Here is a 14,668-nt window from a genome sequence, read left to right as displayed (position 1 = left end):
ATTTAAATAAGAGGATTTATCAGTGTCAATATCTGAGGCAGGATCTTCTGAATCAGATAGATCCTCATCAGAAAAGGATAATTCAGTATGTTGCTGGTCATTTGAAATTTCATCAACCTTATGAGATGTTTTAAAAGACCTTTTACGTTTATTAGAAGGCGGAATGGCAGACAAAGCCTTCTGAATAGATCAGAAATAAATTCTTTTAAATTTACAGGCATATCTTGTGCATTAGATGTTGAAGGAACAGCAACAGGTAATGAACTACTACTGATGGATACATTATCTGCATGTAAAAGTTTATCATGACAACTATTACAAACCACAGCTGGAGGTATAATCTCCACAAGTTTACAACAAATGCACTTAGCTTTGGTAGAACTGTTATCAGGCAGCAGGGATCCAGCAGTAAATTCTGAGACAGGAACAGATTGAGACATCTTCCAAATGTAAGAGAAAAAAACAACATATAAAGCAAAATTATCAATTTCCTTATATGGCAGTTTCAGGAATGGGAAAAAATGCAAACAGAATAGCCCTCTGACATAGAAAAAGGCAAGAGGCAAATAGAAATGGGGTCTAAAATAATGAAAATATTTGGCGGCAAGTATGACGCACAACAAACCCAAAAAAATTTTTGGCGCCAAAAATGTCCGGAAACGTCACACGCCGGAAATGACGAATTTGCGTCAACTAACGTAACTTCGCGCCAAAAAATCTCGCGCCAAGAATGACGCAATAAACTTAAGCATTTTGCGCCCTTGCGAGCCTAATTCTGCCCACGATTTAGAAAAATGACAATCAATTGAAAAAAGACTACACCCTAGGTAAGAAATACATTTCTAAAAAATGCATTTCCCAGATATGAAACTGACAGTCTGCAAAAGGAAATATACTGAAACCTGAATCATGGCAAATATAAGTACAATACATATATTTAAAACTTTATATAAATACATAAAGTGCCAAACCATAGCTGAGAGTGTCTTAAGTAATGAAAACATACTTACCTGAACACACCCATCCACATATAGCAGATAGCCAAACCAATACTGAAACGGTTATTAGTAGAGGTAATGGAATGTGAGAGTATATCGTCGATCTGAAAAGGGAGGTAAGAGATGAATCTCTACGACCGATAACAGAGAACCTATGAAATAGATCCCCGTGAGGAAAACCATTGCATTCAATAGATGATACTCCCTTCACATCCCTCTGACATTCACTGTACTATGAGAGGAAACAGGCTTCAAAAAAAGCTGAGAAGCGCATATCAACGTAGAAATCTTAGCACAAACTTACTTCACCCCCTCTATAGGAGGCAAAGTTTGTAAAACTGAATTGTGGGTATGGTGAGGGGTGTATTTATAGGAATTTTAAGGTTTGGGAAACTTTGCCCCTCCTGGTAGGATTGTATATCCCATACGTCACTAGCTCATGGACTCTTGCCAATTACATGAAAGAAACAGCCCTTAACAGCAGCGTTCTATGTGTACTGTAAATGTGGCCATTTACACCAGAGCCAAATCCACACTATACATTAGAGCCCTAGCTGGAGTCTCGAATGCGACCCTTAACATAATCGCCCTGCCTATGATACCAGCACCCTATACTGTGTGCTGAGAATGCGGCTCATCCACATCATATTAACACCAGCGCTCTAACTGTGAGCCACGAAAGCAGCCATGAACACTTCAGCTTTACATACAGCCTCAAATGCGGCCATGAACAACCACCAACACTTTGCATTGCTTTGTATACACAAACGCCCATACAGTCTTCTGTGAAAGCGGCTATATCCACAGTGCTCTATGTAACACCAGCGCTCTATACTTTTGAGTTGCGATGCAGTGGTGTACATTAGCACAATTTTATCCTAGCTGGGAGCTGAAATGCGGCCTCATAACTTGAGAACCGGAATCTAGAAGTTTCATTGCCTTCTCCTAGTGGAGATTCTGGAAATGTCGGCGCTGCTTTTAGTGAAATGATATCCCAAAACTTGGATATAACTAACATTCCTAGACCCATCATTTTAATAGGGTAAGAGTGTCAGCAGGTCACCGTTAAATGCCCCCCCCCCCTTTCCCTGATGGCAGTAACAGAATACCTGCCAAGGGAAGGGAATACGTAATAAAAAAAGACACCCTCCAGGGTCTTCTACTGTGGAACAGACACAGTACTTCCCAGTCTGTCAGCTTCATCCAACATCTGACAGGATCCTGGGTAAAAGAGAAAAAACATAGTAACCAACCCTGGTTTTGTACAAAGGGGTAGCAAGGGTGTTAGAAGTAAAGCAAAGGTCACCTCGCTTCCTCCTAACTGCTAAAAGTCACCATTACTCTTACTAAAGAGATTGACATGGACAAAGCTTGACCCCAAACTTTGCTTGCAGGGAAAAGTAGCCATTAAAGGATTAAATATCTTCAGACACCATCTTAGCACATCCTCCCTTGACAGAGGCAAAGAGAATGACTGGGGATTATGGGTAAGGGAAGTGACAATTAACAGCTTTGCTGGGGTTCTCTTTGCCTCCTCCTGCTGGCCAGGAGTTGAATTCCCGCTAGTAATTGGAATTAAATTGTGGACTCTCCATGCCATTGGAAAGAATGTTTATTTTGACTTAAGTGTCCCTTTAATTCTTATACTAGTGACTCTGCAATGCTATGAATTTAACCCCCGGAAAGGGGTTAAACACCAGTTCGGAGCCACAGAGCACTATGGGTTTTGCAACTACTGCTGATGAATGGGTCAGCAGCTGTGTCTGTGTGGCTAGCAGTATTCTCTGGCTCCCATGTTGTACTTTAATTATGTGTTTAATACATTTGCAGGAGTAGAAAACAAAGCACTGCAGGTTAGCTAGTTTTACAATTACACACACTAACAGATTAGAACATGTCATTGTTCCACTATAATTGACCTATATAAAACATAACAAAGCAATAGACATTTTTTCAGCATCAAAATGTATGAGGTTACAATAAAAGATGAAACTGCTGGCTAAACACATATAAAGCCAAAAAAACGTGCATTATATAAAGTGACGCAAACAACTTTGAACAGCAGAGTTGTAAAATATGTAACTAAAGGGACAGTAAAGTGAAAATGAAGGATTCAGATGAAAAATTATAACATTTGCTTTTTTCTCTTAGTTGTAGAGCAAATCTAGGTAGGTTCATAATAGTTTATGAGCCTGTAAGTATCTTTATACAGTGCAGCAATTGTAATTTTTCAACGTTGCAAACACTGTAGGCATCCATAGAGTACAAAACACACGTGCACACTTTTGTGCTCTTAAGAGCCTATCTAGATTTACTCTTAAAAAGGGAAGAAAAAAAAAAAGAACAAAACAAATTTGATAGCAGAAGTAAATTTGAAAGTTGTTTAAAATTGCATGCTCTATCTGAATCACAAAAGTTTAATTTTGACTATTCTGTCCCTTTAATCCATTAAACCTCTCTGGTATTCTAGTCTGATATATAGCCAAGACAGGATTCGTAGAAAGGTAGGAAATGACAAAGTAGGGTAAATGAGGTGCAGAGCTGCTGCCAGAAAAAAAATAATTAAGTAAAAAATGAAAATCGTCTGGTCTCGTGGACTCTTACCACCATGAAAGAAAGACATTTTTAAGGTATGCATACATTTCGTTTTCTTTCATACGATGGTGAGAGTCCTGGGAACTAATACGCAAGTGTGACAAAACATTTCTAGGGCACCTAATTACCATACAATGCTGCCTGTAGGACTTTCCTATCAAGCACATTGAAGTGGTAGAACTTATAGAAAGTATGTTGCTGCCTTGCAAATATAGTCAATATATCCTCAAAAAAGGCAAAAAAGAAGGGCAATAATGCTTTTTGGAAAAGACTATCCTGTCTCCAAGTAAACCTTAAAGGGATACTGAACTCAAATTTTTCTTCCATGATTCAAATACAGCATGCAATTTTAAGCAACTTTCTAATTTACTTAATTTTTTCTTAGTTCTCTTGATATCTTTATTTGAAGAAGTAGTAATGTAAATTTAGCAGCGGCCCATTTTTGGTTCAGCTCCCTGGATAGCGCTTGCTGGTTGGTGGCTACATTTAGCCACCAATCAGCAAGCACTACCCAGGTGCTGAACCAAAGATGGGAAGGCTTGTAAGCTTATTCAAATAAAGATAGCAAGAGAACAAAGAAAATTGATAATAGGAGTAAATTAGAAAGTTGCTTAAAATCGTATGTTCCATCTGAATCATGAAAGAAAAATGTGGGTTCAGTATCTCTTTAATAATAAAATATGTAGCCAAAAAGCTAAAAAATTGATGTAGCCCTCTGACCTTTATGTGTACCAAGGGACTAACTAATCTTTTGTCTAAAAACCTTTGTAATTTGACAGTAGAATTCTAATGCTCTTACAGCATTTAAATTAAGAGAAAATCAAATTACATTTTTGGATTAGGACAAGGAGATGGGCTATAATCTCTTGACTGATGATATCTGAAAAATCACTTAAAGTAACTAAAACTTCCAAGACAGAAGCTACATTTCCAAAGCCTGTAGGTTCAAAAAGAGAAACCTGTAAAGCTTGATTTAAAAAAATAAATAATAATAATCTTCCAAAGGGAAAAAATTGGTTTAGACACTGGATATGGCCTGACTAAGCCTAAACAAAGCCTTGATGTAAAGACAATTTTCCTGTAGTATGAAACATAAAAAGTCAAAATATGACTCATTAAAAAGCAGATAAGTAAATATCCAAACCGACTTGCAATAATAATTCTTGGAATTCTAAATGAATACTAGCTAAAACCTTATTTTTTAAAAGCAGGAAAGAAACAACTTTCGGAATCATTTGATAAATGTTACTGTATGGCCTGAAATAAAGTGTTCAGTACAGCATCAATGAAACCTCTTTGTTATAAAAATTAATAAAAAACGTATTGCACAGGTAATCAGCACATCTAGGCAAGTATCCCCGCTTGACTTTAACCAGTAAAACTTCATATACATTATCACCAATGCACAAGAGGTTTCTGGGTAAGATATGCAACATTTAAAGATATTTGTTTCATATACTGTGTTAACACACAGCGGTCCCCTAATGGGGTGAGTGCAGCAAGTACAAAAATCACTACTAGACAGCTGTTTTGTTCTTATTAGAACTCATCAGTAGTAGATAGATTTTTGATTGCTGCTAGGTAAAGTTCATTCCAGGGCAAAATCAAAATTCATTAAAATTTTGGTGTTGATAAAAGCATGAGATTAAAATCCTCAACATCCCAAAAGTAAATCAATAATAGAAGAGATAGAATTGTCCAGATTGTTACTATTTTGAAAATAGGAACTTGGCCTTATTCCAAAACAAACTACAGGTTATACAATTCAGAATGTATTTTGAAATATGAGACAAAAAGACACCTTCCTCACAGCAGAGGATCTATATGTTGGCAATATCACTGATCTAACAGGAGGGGTATAAGGGACTGGTCTTCCCTCTGTCTCAGTAGCAGCATTCTGTTGGGAAAAATGGGCCTCAAATTGGTCTGAGAACTCCTTTCAAAGAATCTAGAGCGCCTCAATTTTTCACCTTCCTCCTGAGGAGGCAAATAAAAGAACAGAATACCAGAGAGGTGGAAGGGATAAACTGTTTTAAGAGCTTTGGGAATCTTTGCCTCCTCCTAGTGGCCAGGATTTGAATCCCATTTTTCCACCTTATGAAAAAAACTTGAGTGTGCTGGAGTCTGCACACTCCACCCCACTAATATTTGTGGAAGCACCATTTGCCCTTTTGCATTTATTACAGCAGCAAGTCGTTGTGAATAAGTCGCTATTAAAGGGACAATATACACTCAATTTTTCTTTGCAGAAATGTTTTGTAGATGATCTATTTATATAGCCCATAAAGTTTTTTTTTTTTTTTTTTTAATGTATAGTTATGCTTATTTTTAAATAACATTGCTCTGATTTTCAGACTCCTAACCAAGCCCCAAAGTTTTAGGAGAAAATGCTTCTGTTTGTGTGAAAGGGTCTTTTCATATGCAAAGGAAGGGGGAGGGGAGTGTGTCTGATATTTCTCACTTGCAGTGGGTGTTCCAGTAACCTTTTAAACAGAGTTAAACTGAAAGTCTCTAAGTTTTTAAATGGTTTTATACTGGATTTTTATATCAGTATCTGTACATATTCTTTATAGTAGTGTCTATTACATGCAGTTATATGAAAATTGGTGTACACTGTCCCTTTAACTTTGCACATCTAGACTTTTATCCCACTCTTCTTTGCAAAAAAATTTCAAGTTCCTTCAAACTGGAAGGGGATCTTCTGTGTACAGCAGTCTTTAGGTTATTTTCGATGGGATTGAGGTCTAGGTTGTGACCGGGCCATTTTAAGACTTTCTTTTTCGGAAGCCATGCCTTGGTCAACTTGGATGTGTGCTTTGGGTAATTTTCACGTTGAATGGGACATTTCTCTTCATCTTCAGCCTTCTGACAGAGGCCAGCAGGTTTTATGTCAAAATATTTAGAAATTTGGAGTAATTCATTATCTCATCTATCTTGCCAAAACCCCTGACCCTGCTGTAGAAAAATAGCCCCAAAGCATGATACTACAATCACCATGCTTCAAAGCTAGTATGGTGTTCCTTGGATGATGAGCTTAATTGGCTTTGCAGTAAATCTATTACAATTTAGGCCGAAATGTTCAACCTTTGTCTCATTAAACCTTAACAGATTTTCCCACATGGTTTGGGGTGGCTGAATGAATATTTTGGCATAATGTAGATGGTTTTGTATGTTCCTTTTGTAAGAAAGGGTTTCCATCTTGCCATCCTACCCATAGCCAGATGTGCAGAATACAAGAGATGTGGTCACATGCAAGAAGTGACCAGTACCTGCCATACTTTCTTGTAGCTCCTCCAGTTTTGCTGTTGGACTCTTGTTAGTCTACCTGATAAGTTTTCTCTTCATCCTCTCATTAACTAAGGAGGGTCGTCCTGATCTTTGCAATGTCTCTGTGGTGCTACATCTTCTCCAGTGCACCATGGTACATCCAATAGCTTCAATAATCCTTATAACTCTCGCCTGATTGGTACTTTCCAACAATTAGATATCATAGTCTCTTTGGCAACTCTTTGCAGACCATGGATCTCCCAGTAGAATGCAATCCCAGATATTCAAACAAATCCCACACCTGACTTTAGTCTTGGTTTCATCAGAATAACATTCATTGATGGCAGGTGTTGGCTATTTAGCTACAGGCAGGATTTAGCATGTGATTGGCTAACTGTAATAGAGTTATGGAATGTGTGCAGACTTATGCAGGGTATTGCATTTTTTTTAAATTTAAAATGTTTCTAATAATTAACTATTTGTGTTTTTCCTATGAATTTTTGTTTGCTGGAAGATCACATTACAGATGGAAAAAAAAGTCAGACATTTACATTGTTAATTCTACCTTTACATTTCAAAAACCTGCAATTTCATAAGCGTGTGTAAAATTGTTATATGTAGCTACTCAGTCATAGAAAAGGCGCTACAGCTTGACAAGAAAAAGAGTTACATTAATAATAGAAGATAGTGGAATGTTTTTTGTTTCATTTTGACATCCACGCCCCTTTAAAACACAGTGATATTTTTTTTTTTACTTATAAGGACATGAAACCCAAACTTGTTCTTTCATGATTTAGACAGAGCATGTCATTTTGAACAAGTTTCCAATTTACTTCTATTATCAAATTTTCCTTGTTCTTTTGGTATAACTTGTTGAAAAGCAGGATAGAAAGCTCAGGAGCGTGCACGTGTCTGCAGCACTATATAGCAGTAGGTTTGCAAGAATGTTATACATTTGCAACAGCACTCGATGGCAGCACTTTTTCCTGTCATATAGTGCTTTAGACATGTGCAAGCTACCTACGTAGGTATCTCTTCAACAAAGAATACCATTAGAAAAAAAATAAATAAAATAATAAAAGTAAATTGGAATCTTTTTTTTAAATTACTTGCTCTGTATGAATCACAAAAGTAAAATTGTGGGTTTTCTGTCCCTTTAACATTGGCACACATACCTGATTTCAATACTAAATTAGCCAGGGTAGCAATTAGAGCAGCAACAATGATGAGCGTGTCAAACCTGCAGAATCAGAAACAAATAATTGTGAATAGTGAGTCATTTTATTTATGAAATTCATAAACATAAAACTTTTTTCAATGCACTGACAATGTTTACAGGAAAAGTGAATGCATAAAATCTGATGCATCTGCTGTGTGTATGTATGTATGTGTATATCTATATCTATATATATATAAAAATACATACATTTATTAACATTTGTGGCATTCCCGTATGAATTTAAAAAAAATATTCTAAAATTGTAAAAATCCAGCTACAATCTTCTTAAAATAATTATAAAATGATGATACTTATTGTGACTGTTGTAAGACAGTAGCGCTAGAGCATTTTATTAATACTTTATGTCCCTTTAAATATGGCTCATAAACCAATATCAATTTTACAATGACAATGTACACCAAAAGATATTAAAAAATGTAAATGATCATAAAGCTGCATAGATTTGGTTAAAGGGACAGTCTAGTCAAAATTAAACTTTCATGATTCAGTTAGTTCATATAAATGTCCAATTAACTTTTATCATCAAATTTGCTTTGTTCTCTTGGTATTCTTAGTTAAAAGTTTTAAACCTAGGTAGGCTCATATGCTAATTTCTAAGCCCTTGAAGGCTGCCTCTTATCTGAATGCATTTTCACAACTAGAGGGCATTAGTTCATGTGTGCCATATAGATAATGTTGTGCTCATGCCTGTGGAATTACTTAGGAGCCAGCACTGATTGGCTAAAATACAATGTCTGTCAAAAGAACTGAGATAAGGACCAGTCTGCAGAGGCTTAGATACAAGGTAATCACAGAGGTTAAAAGTATAGTAATATTACCGAGTTGGTTATGCAAAACTGGGGAATGGGATTATCTATCTTTTTAGCCCCTTAACGACCAAGGACGTGTCAGACACGTCCTACAAAAAGTGTCAGTTAATGACCAAGGACGTTGGAAGCGACCGTGATTGCTTCCAGACGCTTTCAGGTTATTGCAGTGATCTCTACACTAAAGCTAAAATTAACCCTACAAGCTCCCTAATTAACCCCTTCACTGCTGCGCATAATACATGTGTGGTGCGCAGCGGCATTTAGCAGCCTTCTAATTACCAGAAAGCAATGCCAAAGCCATATATGTCTGCTATTTCTGAACAAAGGGGATCTCAGAGAAGCATTTGTAACCATTTGTGCCATAATTGCACAAACTATTTGTAAATAATTTCGATGAGAAAGCTAAAGTTTGTGAAAAAGTGAACGATTTTTTTTTTTATTTGATTGCATTTGGCGGTGAAATGGTGGCATAAAATATACCAAAATGGGCCTAGATCAATACTTTGGGTTGTCTACTAAAAATAAATATATACATGTCAAGGGATATTCAGGGATTACTGACAGATATCAGTGTCCCAATGTAACTATCGCTAATTTTGAAGAAAAAAAAATGGTTTGGAAATAGCATAGTGCTACTTGTATTTATTGCCCTATAAATTGCAAAAAAAGATTTTGGGGGTCAAAGTTAGAAAAAGTGTGTTTTATATTTCTTCATGATATTTTATATTTTTTTATAGTAAATTATAAGATATGAAAAAAATATGGTATATAATATGTGTAGGTACAGTAAATGAGTAAGAGGAAAATTACAGCTAAACACAACACAGCAGAAATGTAAAAATAGCCTTGGTCCCAAACGGTAAGAAACGGTAATTGGAAAAGTGGTCTGGTCACTATGGGGTTAAACAATAAAAATTCTGGAGTAGACTGTCCCTTTAAAGATAGCTTGATTAATATGAACAATATTAATTCAATGCACAAAAAATAAAAAAGCAACTAAATAACTGTACAATTCACAAAAAATACAACTAATTAAAAACCAAATGAAAACATATATATGTATTATTTTTTTAATATATATTGTTTGATTACAAACATACTGAATATATTAGCGCTGCGGAATCTGTTGGCGCTCTACAAATAACTGATAATAATAATAATAATATATTAAATATGTTATGTCCAGAAAAATACCTTTGGATTGCATTTGTTAAATACTGATCATAAAAATAATATAATAAAACATAAAAAATATTTATTACAATTGAGTTTGCATTTATTAAATACTGATAATAAAAGTAATACAATAAAATATATATTTACCAGTTCCAAAATTGGTTCTTTGCAAAAAACGTCCTTGGATCATATGTGTAGAGTTTCAGAAGAACTTCTGCTATATACAATGCAAGAAACGCCCACTCTGCGTAAGATATCATTGGATTTTTCTCATCCAGCGCAATCAAAATAGCATTAATCAAGATGATGATATCAAAGGCCCAAACAAATCCCCTAGAATGGGTGAGAAATTATACAAATGAATTACAGTTATAATGATTTTGCATAAACTGGAGTCTTTGAAAAAATAATTTTATTATGAAATGATAAAAAAAAAAACAGAAAAAAACCCATGTCCGCAGGTGTCTATAATATACTTAAAAGGATAGGAGAGTCAAAATTAAAAGTTGCGAGATTCAGATAAAGCATATTATTTTAGGACACTTTTAAATTTACGTCCATTTTCAAATGTGCTTTATTCTCTTATTATTTCTTGATGAAAAAGAATACACACATATCCTACACTAGTGGGATCTAGCTTCTGATTGGTGCCTACATACTTGTCTCTTGTGATTGGCTAACTAAATGTGTTCAGCTAGCTGCCAGTAGTGCAGTCCTGTTCCATCAGCAAAGGATAATAAGAGAATGAAGCAACTTTGATAATAGAAGTAAATTGAAAAGTTGTTTAAAATTGTATGTTCTATCCAAATCATGGAGGAAAATGTTGGTCTTTCCTGTCCCTTTAAATAGTATAAATTAAACAGCTGTTTAGGCTTCCCATGCACTCCATAGAATTATTAAAAATAGTCTCTTGCTTAACTTTGACTGGCACTGCTGGCAGCAATAGATAATATTTGTTATATTTACTAAATCGTACTCATGTTTTTTTATTTTTATTTTTTATACTGGTTGAGTAATGCAAGAAACTGTGATGCAAGGTATGGACAATGCATTCTTATTTAATGCAAATTAATAAGTTGCAATTAAAGGGACAGTAAAGTCATAATAAGACATTCATTATTTAGAAATAACATACAATTTTTTTTTATATATCTTTTTATTGATTTCCAACATATTTGTGTTTATAATAGAAAGACAAAAGAAAAAACAAAAATAACACAAAAGCAATAATAAAGAGAAGAAATTGAACATTTACAAATTGTAGGGTGTCATCACATGATCAGTTAAACATTATATATCTAGTTTTTACTACTAATCAATTGAGAAGACCAATCAAAGAATAAAAAAAGAGGATTAATTCTTCCTCAACTGATACTTTCTCTCTTTATTTTTCTATTGAGCCCAAAAGAATTTTTTTTTTCTCTCTCTTCATTTCTTTCTCTTTCCGTCTTCGTCCCTTCTCCTTCTGCACTCCCTCCCTCTCTTATCCTCTCTCTCCCCTTCTGTTTCCACTTTCCTTTTTTGAATCAAGACAAATTGTGAAGAAGTATAACAACTACAACAACAACAGATGGGGGAAGAAAAAAAAAAAAAAAAAAAAAAAATTGAAGAGGGGGGAATAATTCATCCCCTCTTCCCTCTTCCCCTCCTTCCTCCTTTCCTCCCCTTCTTCGTCAGGTTACCATGTCCCTAGTAGTACTAACTCTGTGTTCCTGAACGGATAGATTAAATATTCAATTTCACTTGAAGAAAAAGATTTGATAAAGATTGACCATTTTCTAAAGAATCTTATTACACTATTTTCATTATTTAAGTCCGTATCTATCTGCTCAAGTATGCACTGCTTTTTGAGACAGTTTTTAACCTCTTGGATACTGGGGGGTGTCCTATTTTTCCATTTTTTAAGAATTAAATATCTTACTGCCAAAATAGCTAAGTTTACGATCTTAGTGTTCATGAGTCTCTCCTGCGAGTCTTTCCAAAGAAATATTATGTGTAATGGTGATAGTGTTGGAGGAGAGGCTCCTATTGCCCCAAGCCAATATTGTATTTTTAGCCAAAATTGCTGAATGATTGGGCATTCCCACATCATGTGTATAGTATTTGCTAAAGGCAGGGAACATCTAGGACATCTAGTAAAGTCGGGGCTCCCACATTTAAAACCTTTCTCAGGGGTGAAAAGTTTCTAATAACAGTTTTACATGGGTCTCTCTCCATGTAGATGAAAGAGTAATTCTTGAGACCTCTGATATAGAAAATCGAATTGCTCCAATGTCGCTGCAATTTTGCGGAAGTGTCGGTGCCCATTTGATAAGTATATTTTCCAGATTTGTTTCTCCCTTTTAGGAAACTAAATCCAGATAACTAGTCGAGATAGACATGATGCCATTTTTGGCTAAAATTAACCATTTTTCTATGGGTCCAAGTGTCCAATTCCATCCTATTTTGTGTACTAAACTTAGGGCTAAGTGTCTTGCTTGCAGATATGCAAAGAACTCCTTATGTGGGATATTAAACTCCTCCCTTAAAGAACCGAAAGTTTTTATACATTTCCTATCAAAGTCAAGTAGCTGAGAGATTTTACTAAGACCCAGTGCTTCCCATCTTTGAAAGAGAGGTGATTGAATTCCAGCTTGGAATTGTGGATTCCCTGTTATTGGGATAATTCTAGACACATTATATTCTATGTTTAATAGTTTACAAACTTTCCACCAGATCTTGAGTGGATTAAACATGGAACTCATTTTTTTCACCTCTTTAGGTACAGTACATGAGGTACAGTGGATAATTGCCACCGGGTTATATGGAAATATTACATTTTTTTCGAGTTCATTGTCAGTGACATAGTTTCTCTCTGCGATCCAATCTAAAATCAGACGGGTCTGGTATGCATAATTGTATACCTTGATATCGGGAAGGGCTAGTCCCGCGTATTCTCTGGGAAGGGATAATTTAGTTAGGGAGATCCTGGGTTTTTTATCTTGCCAAATAAATTTTCTTAATGCTGTGTTAAACGTCAAAATATCTTTTCCTTTAATAATCAAAGGAGTATTTTGTAAAATATATAATATTTTAGGGAGGCTAATCATTTTAAAAAGAGCAATTCGACCCGACAGGGAGAGCGGAAGATTCTGCCAATTTTTCAAGTTATCTTTAATTCTATTCAAAACTGGTAAAATATTGAGATTATACCACTCATTGGGATTGGAAGAAACTGAGATACCCAAGTATTTGAATGAGTTAATCACTATTTTAAATGGGATGTTCACTAAGGAGTCTTTAGTTTGTTTGATCCATAGTAATTCAGTTTTAGAAGTGTTTACCCTATATCCCGAGAATGAGCCGAATTTTTCAATAATGGAGACTAGTTTAGGAATATTCATAGAGGTATTTGAAATGTATATTAGGATATCATCAGCGTAAAGTGCAATTCTCATTTCTTTCTTGCCCACTTTAATACCGTTAAGATGTTGCCTAATAAATATAGCCAACGGTTCGATAGAAATATTAAAAAGCAGAGGGGAGAGAGGACACCCCTGTCGGGTTCCTCTTTTGAGAAAGATGTTTGAAGAGATTAGTCCATTGACTAAGAGTTTAGTGGAAGCTTTTTTATATAGATTATGGACAATGTTGAGAAATTTTCCATAAAAACCAAATTGCTGAAGAGAATATAACAAATGGTCAAAATGGACTGAATCGAAAGCTTTCTCTGCATCGATTGATATAATTGCAGAGTCAGGGGTGTCCCTCTCTCTATCCCTCTCCACATCTTCTTTGGCCCAGTGATAATCTATGGTAAGAAAGAGTTCTCTTATCTTAGCTGATGAATTTCGTTTAGACATGAACCCTGCCTGATCTTTATGAATAATTTTAGGGAGCAGTATTTGTAACCTTGAAGCTAAAATTGATGACATTATTTTATAGTCTACGTTTAACAATGCAATCGGCCTATAGGATTCTTTCTTATCCGGTTCCTTCCCAGGTTTAAGTATTAGAGTGGTATATGAGGTCGTGAAACTCTATGGTGGGGTATTGTTCTTTATGTAAATATCATTATATAATAAGGATAAGTATGGTAGCAAATTTGGTGAAAGCATTTTATAGAATTCATTCGGAAACCCGTCCGGTCCTGGAGATTTATTAAAGGAGAGATTTTGTATTGCCTTAGATATTTCAATTTCCAATATGGGAGAATTAAGAGAATCAATCAGATCTGGGGACAAGGCTTCAGTTGTAATTTTTCTCCAGAAACTTTCCTGTTCCTTGGAGTTTGAACTTTTTAAGGAATATAAATCTTGATAGTAATCGGAAAAATATTGTAAAAGTTCATCTGGTGCTGTTATAGTTCTATCGTCTTTCTTTAATGAGTCAATATTTGGGGATTGTTTCTCCCTTTTTACCAAGTTGGCAAGAAGTTTTCCCGTTTTACTCCCGTATCTATAAAGTCGAGATTGGAGTTTTAAATATCTCTGGGTGGTCTTGTATAACAAAAAGGAGTCCCTTACTTTTAATGCTTGTGCGTATCGTGACCAATTTCTTGATGTTTTTTCTAGGAGATAAGAGTTGTATGTATTAGATATAGA

General features: G+C 35.2%; 1 protein-coding gene across 1 annotated transcript in view; it reads right to left on the bottom strand.

The window, feature by feature from the left end:
* Positions 1-14,668, bottom strand: part of LOC128657571 (two pore calcium channel protein 1) — a 291,641-nt gene that overhangs the window by 99,303 nt on the left and 177,670 nt on the right. Inside the window, exons 11-12 of the mRNA XM_053711945.1 lie at positions 10,233-10,418; positions 8,036-8,100 (exon numbers count right to left, since the gene is read on the bottom strand). Coding sequence (XP_053567920.1) covers positions 8,036-8,100; positions 10,233-10,418 — 251 coding nt within the window. The remainder of the gene's footprint in view (positions 1-8,035; positions 8,101-10,232; positions 10,419-14,668) is intronic.

This window comes from Bombina bombina, chromosome 4, assembly GCF_027579735.1.
Source record: "Bombina bombina isolate aBomBom1 chromosome 4, aBomBom1.pri, whole genome shotgun sequence".
In the NCBI taxonomy this organism is placed as follows: Eukaryota; Metazoa; Chordata; class Amphibia; order Anura; family Bombinatoridae; genus Bombina; species Bombina bombina.
Note: the sequence above shows the minus strand (reverse complement) of the source record. Positions and strands in the feature narration are given on the sequence as shown.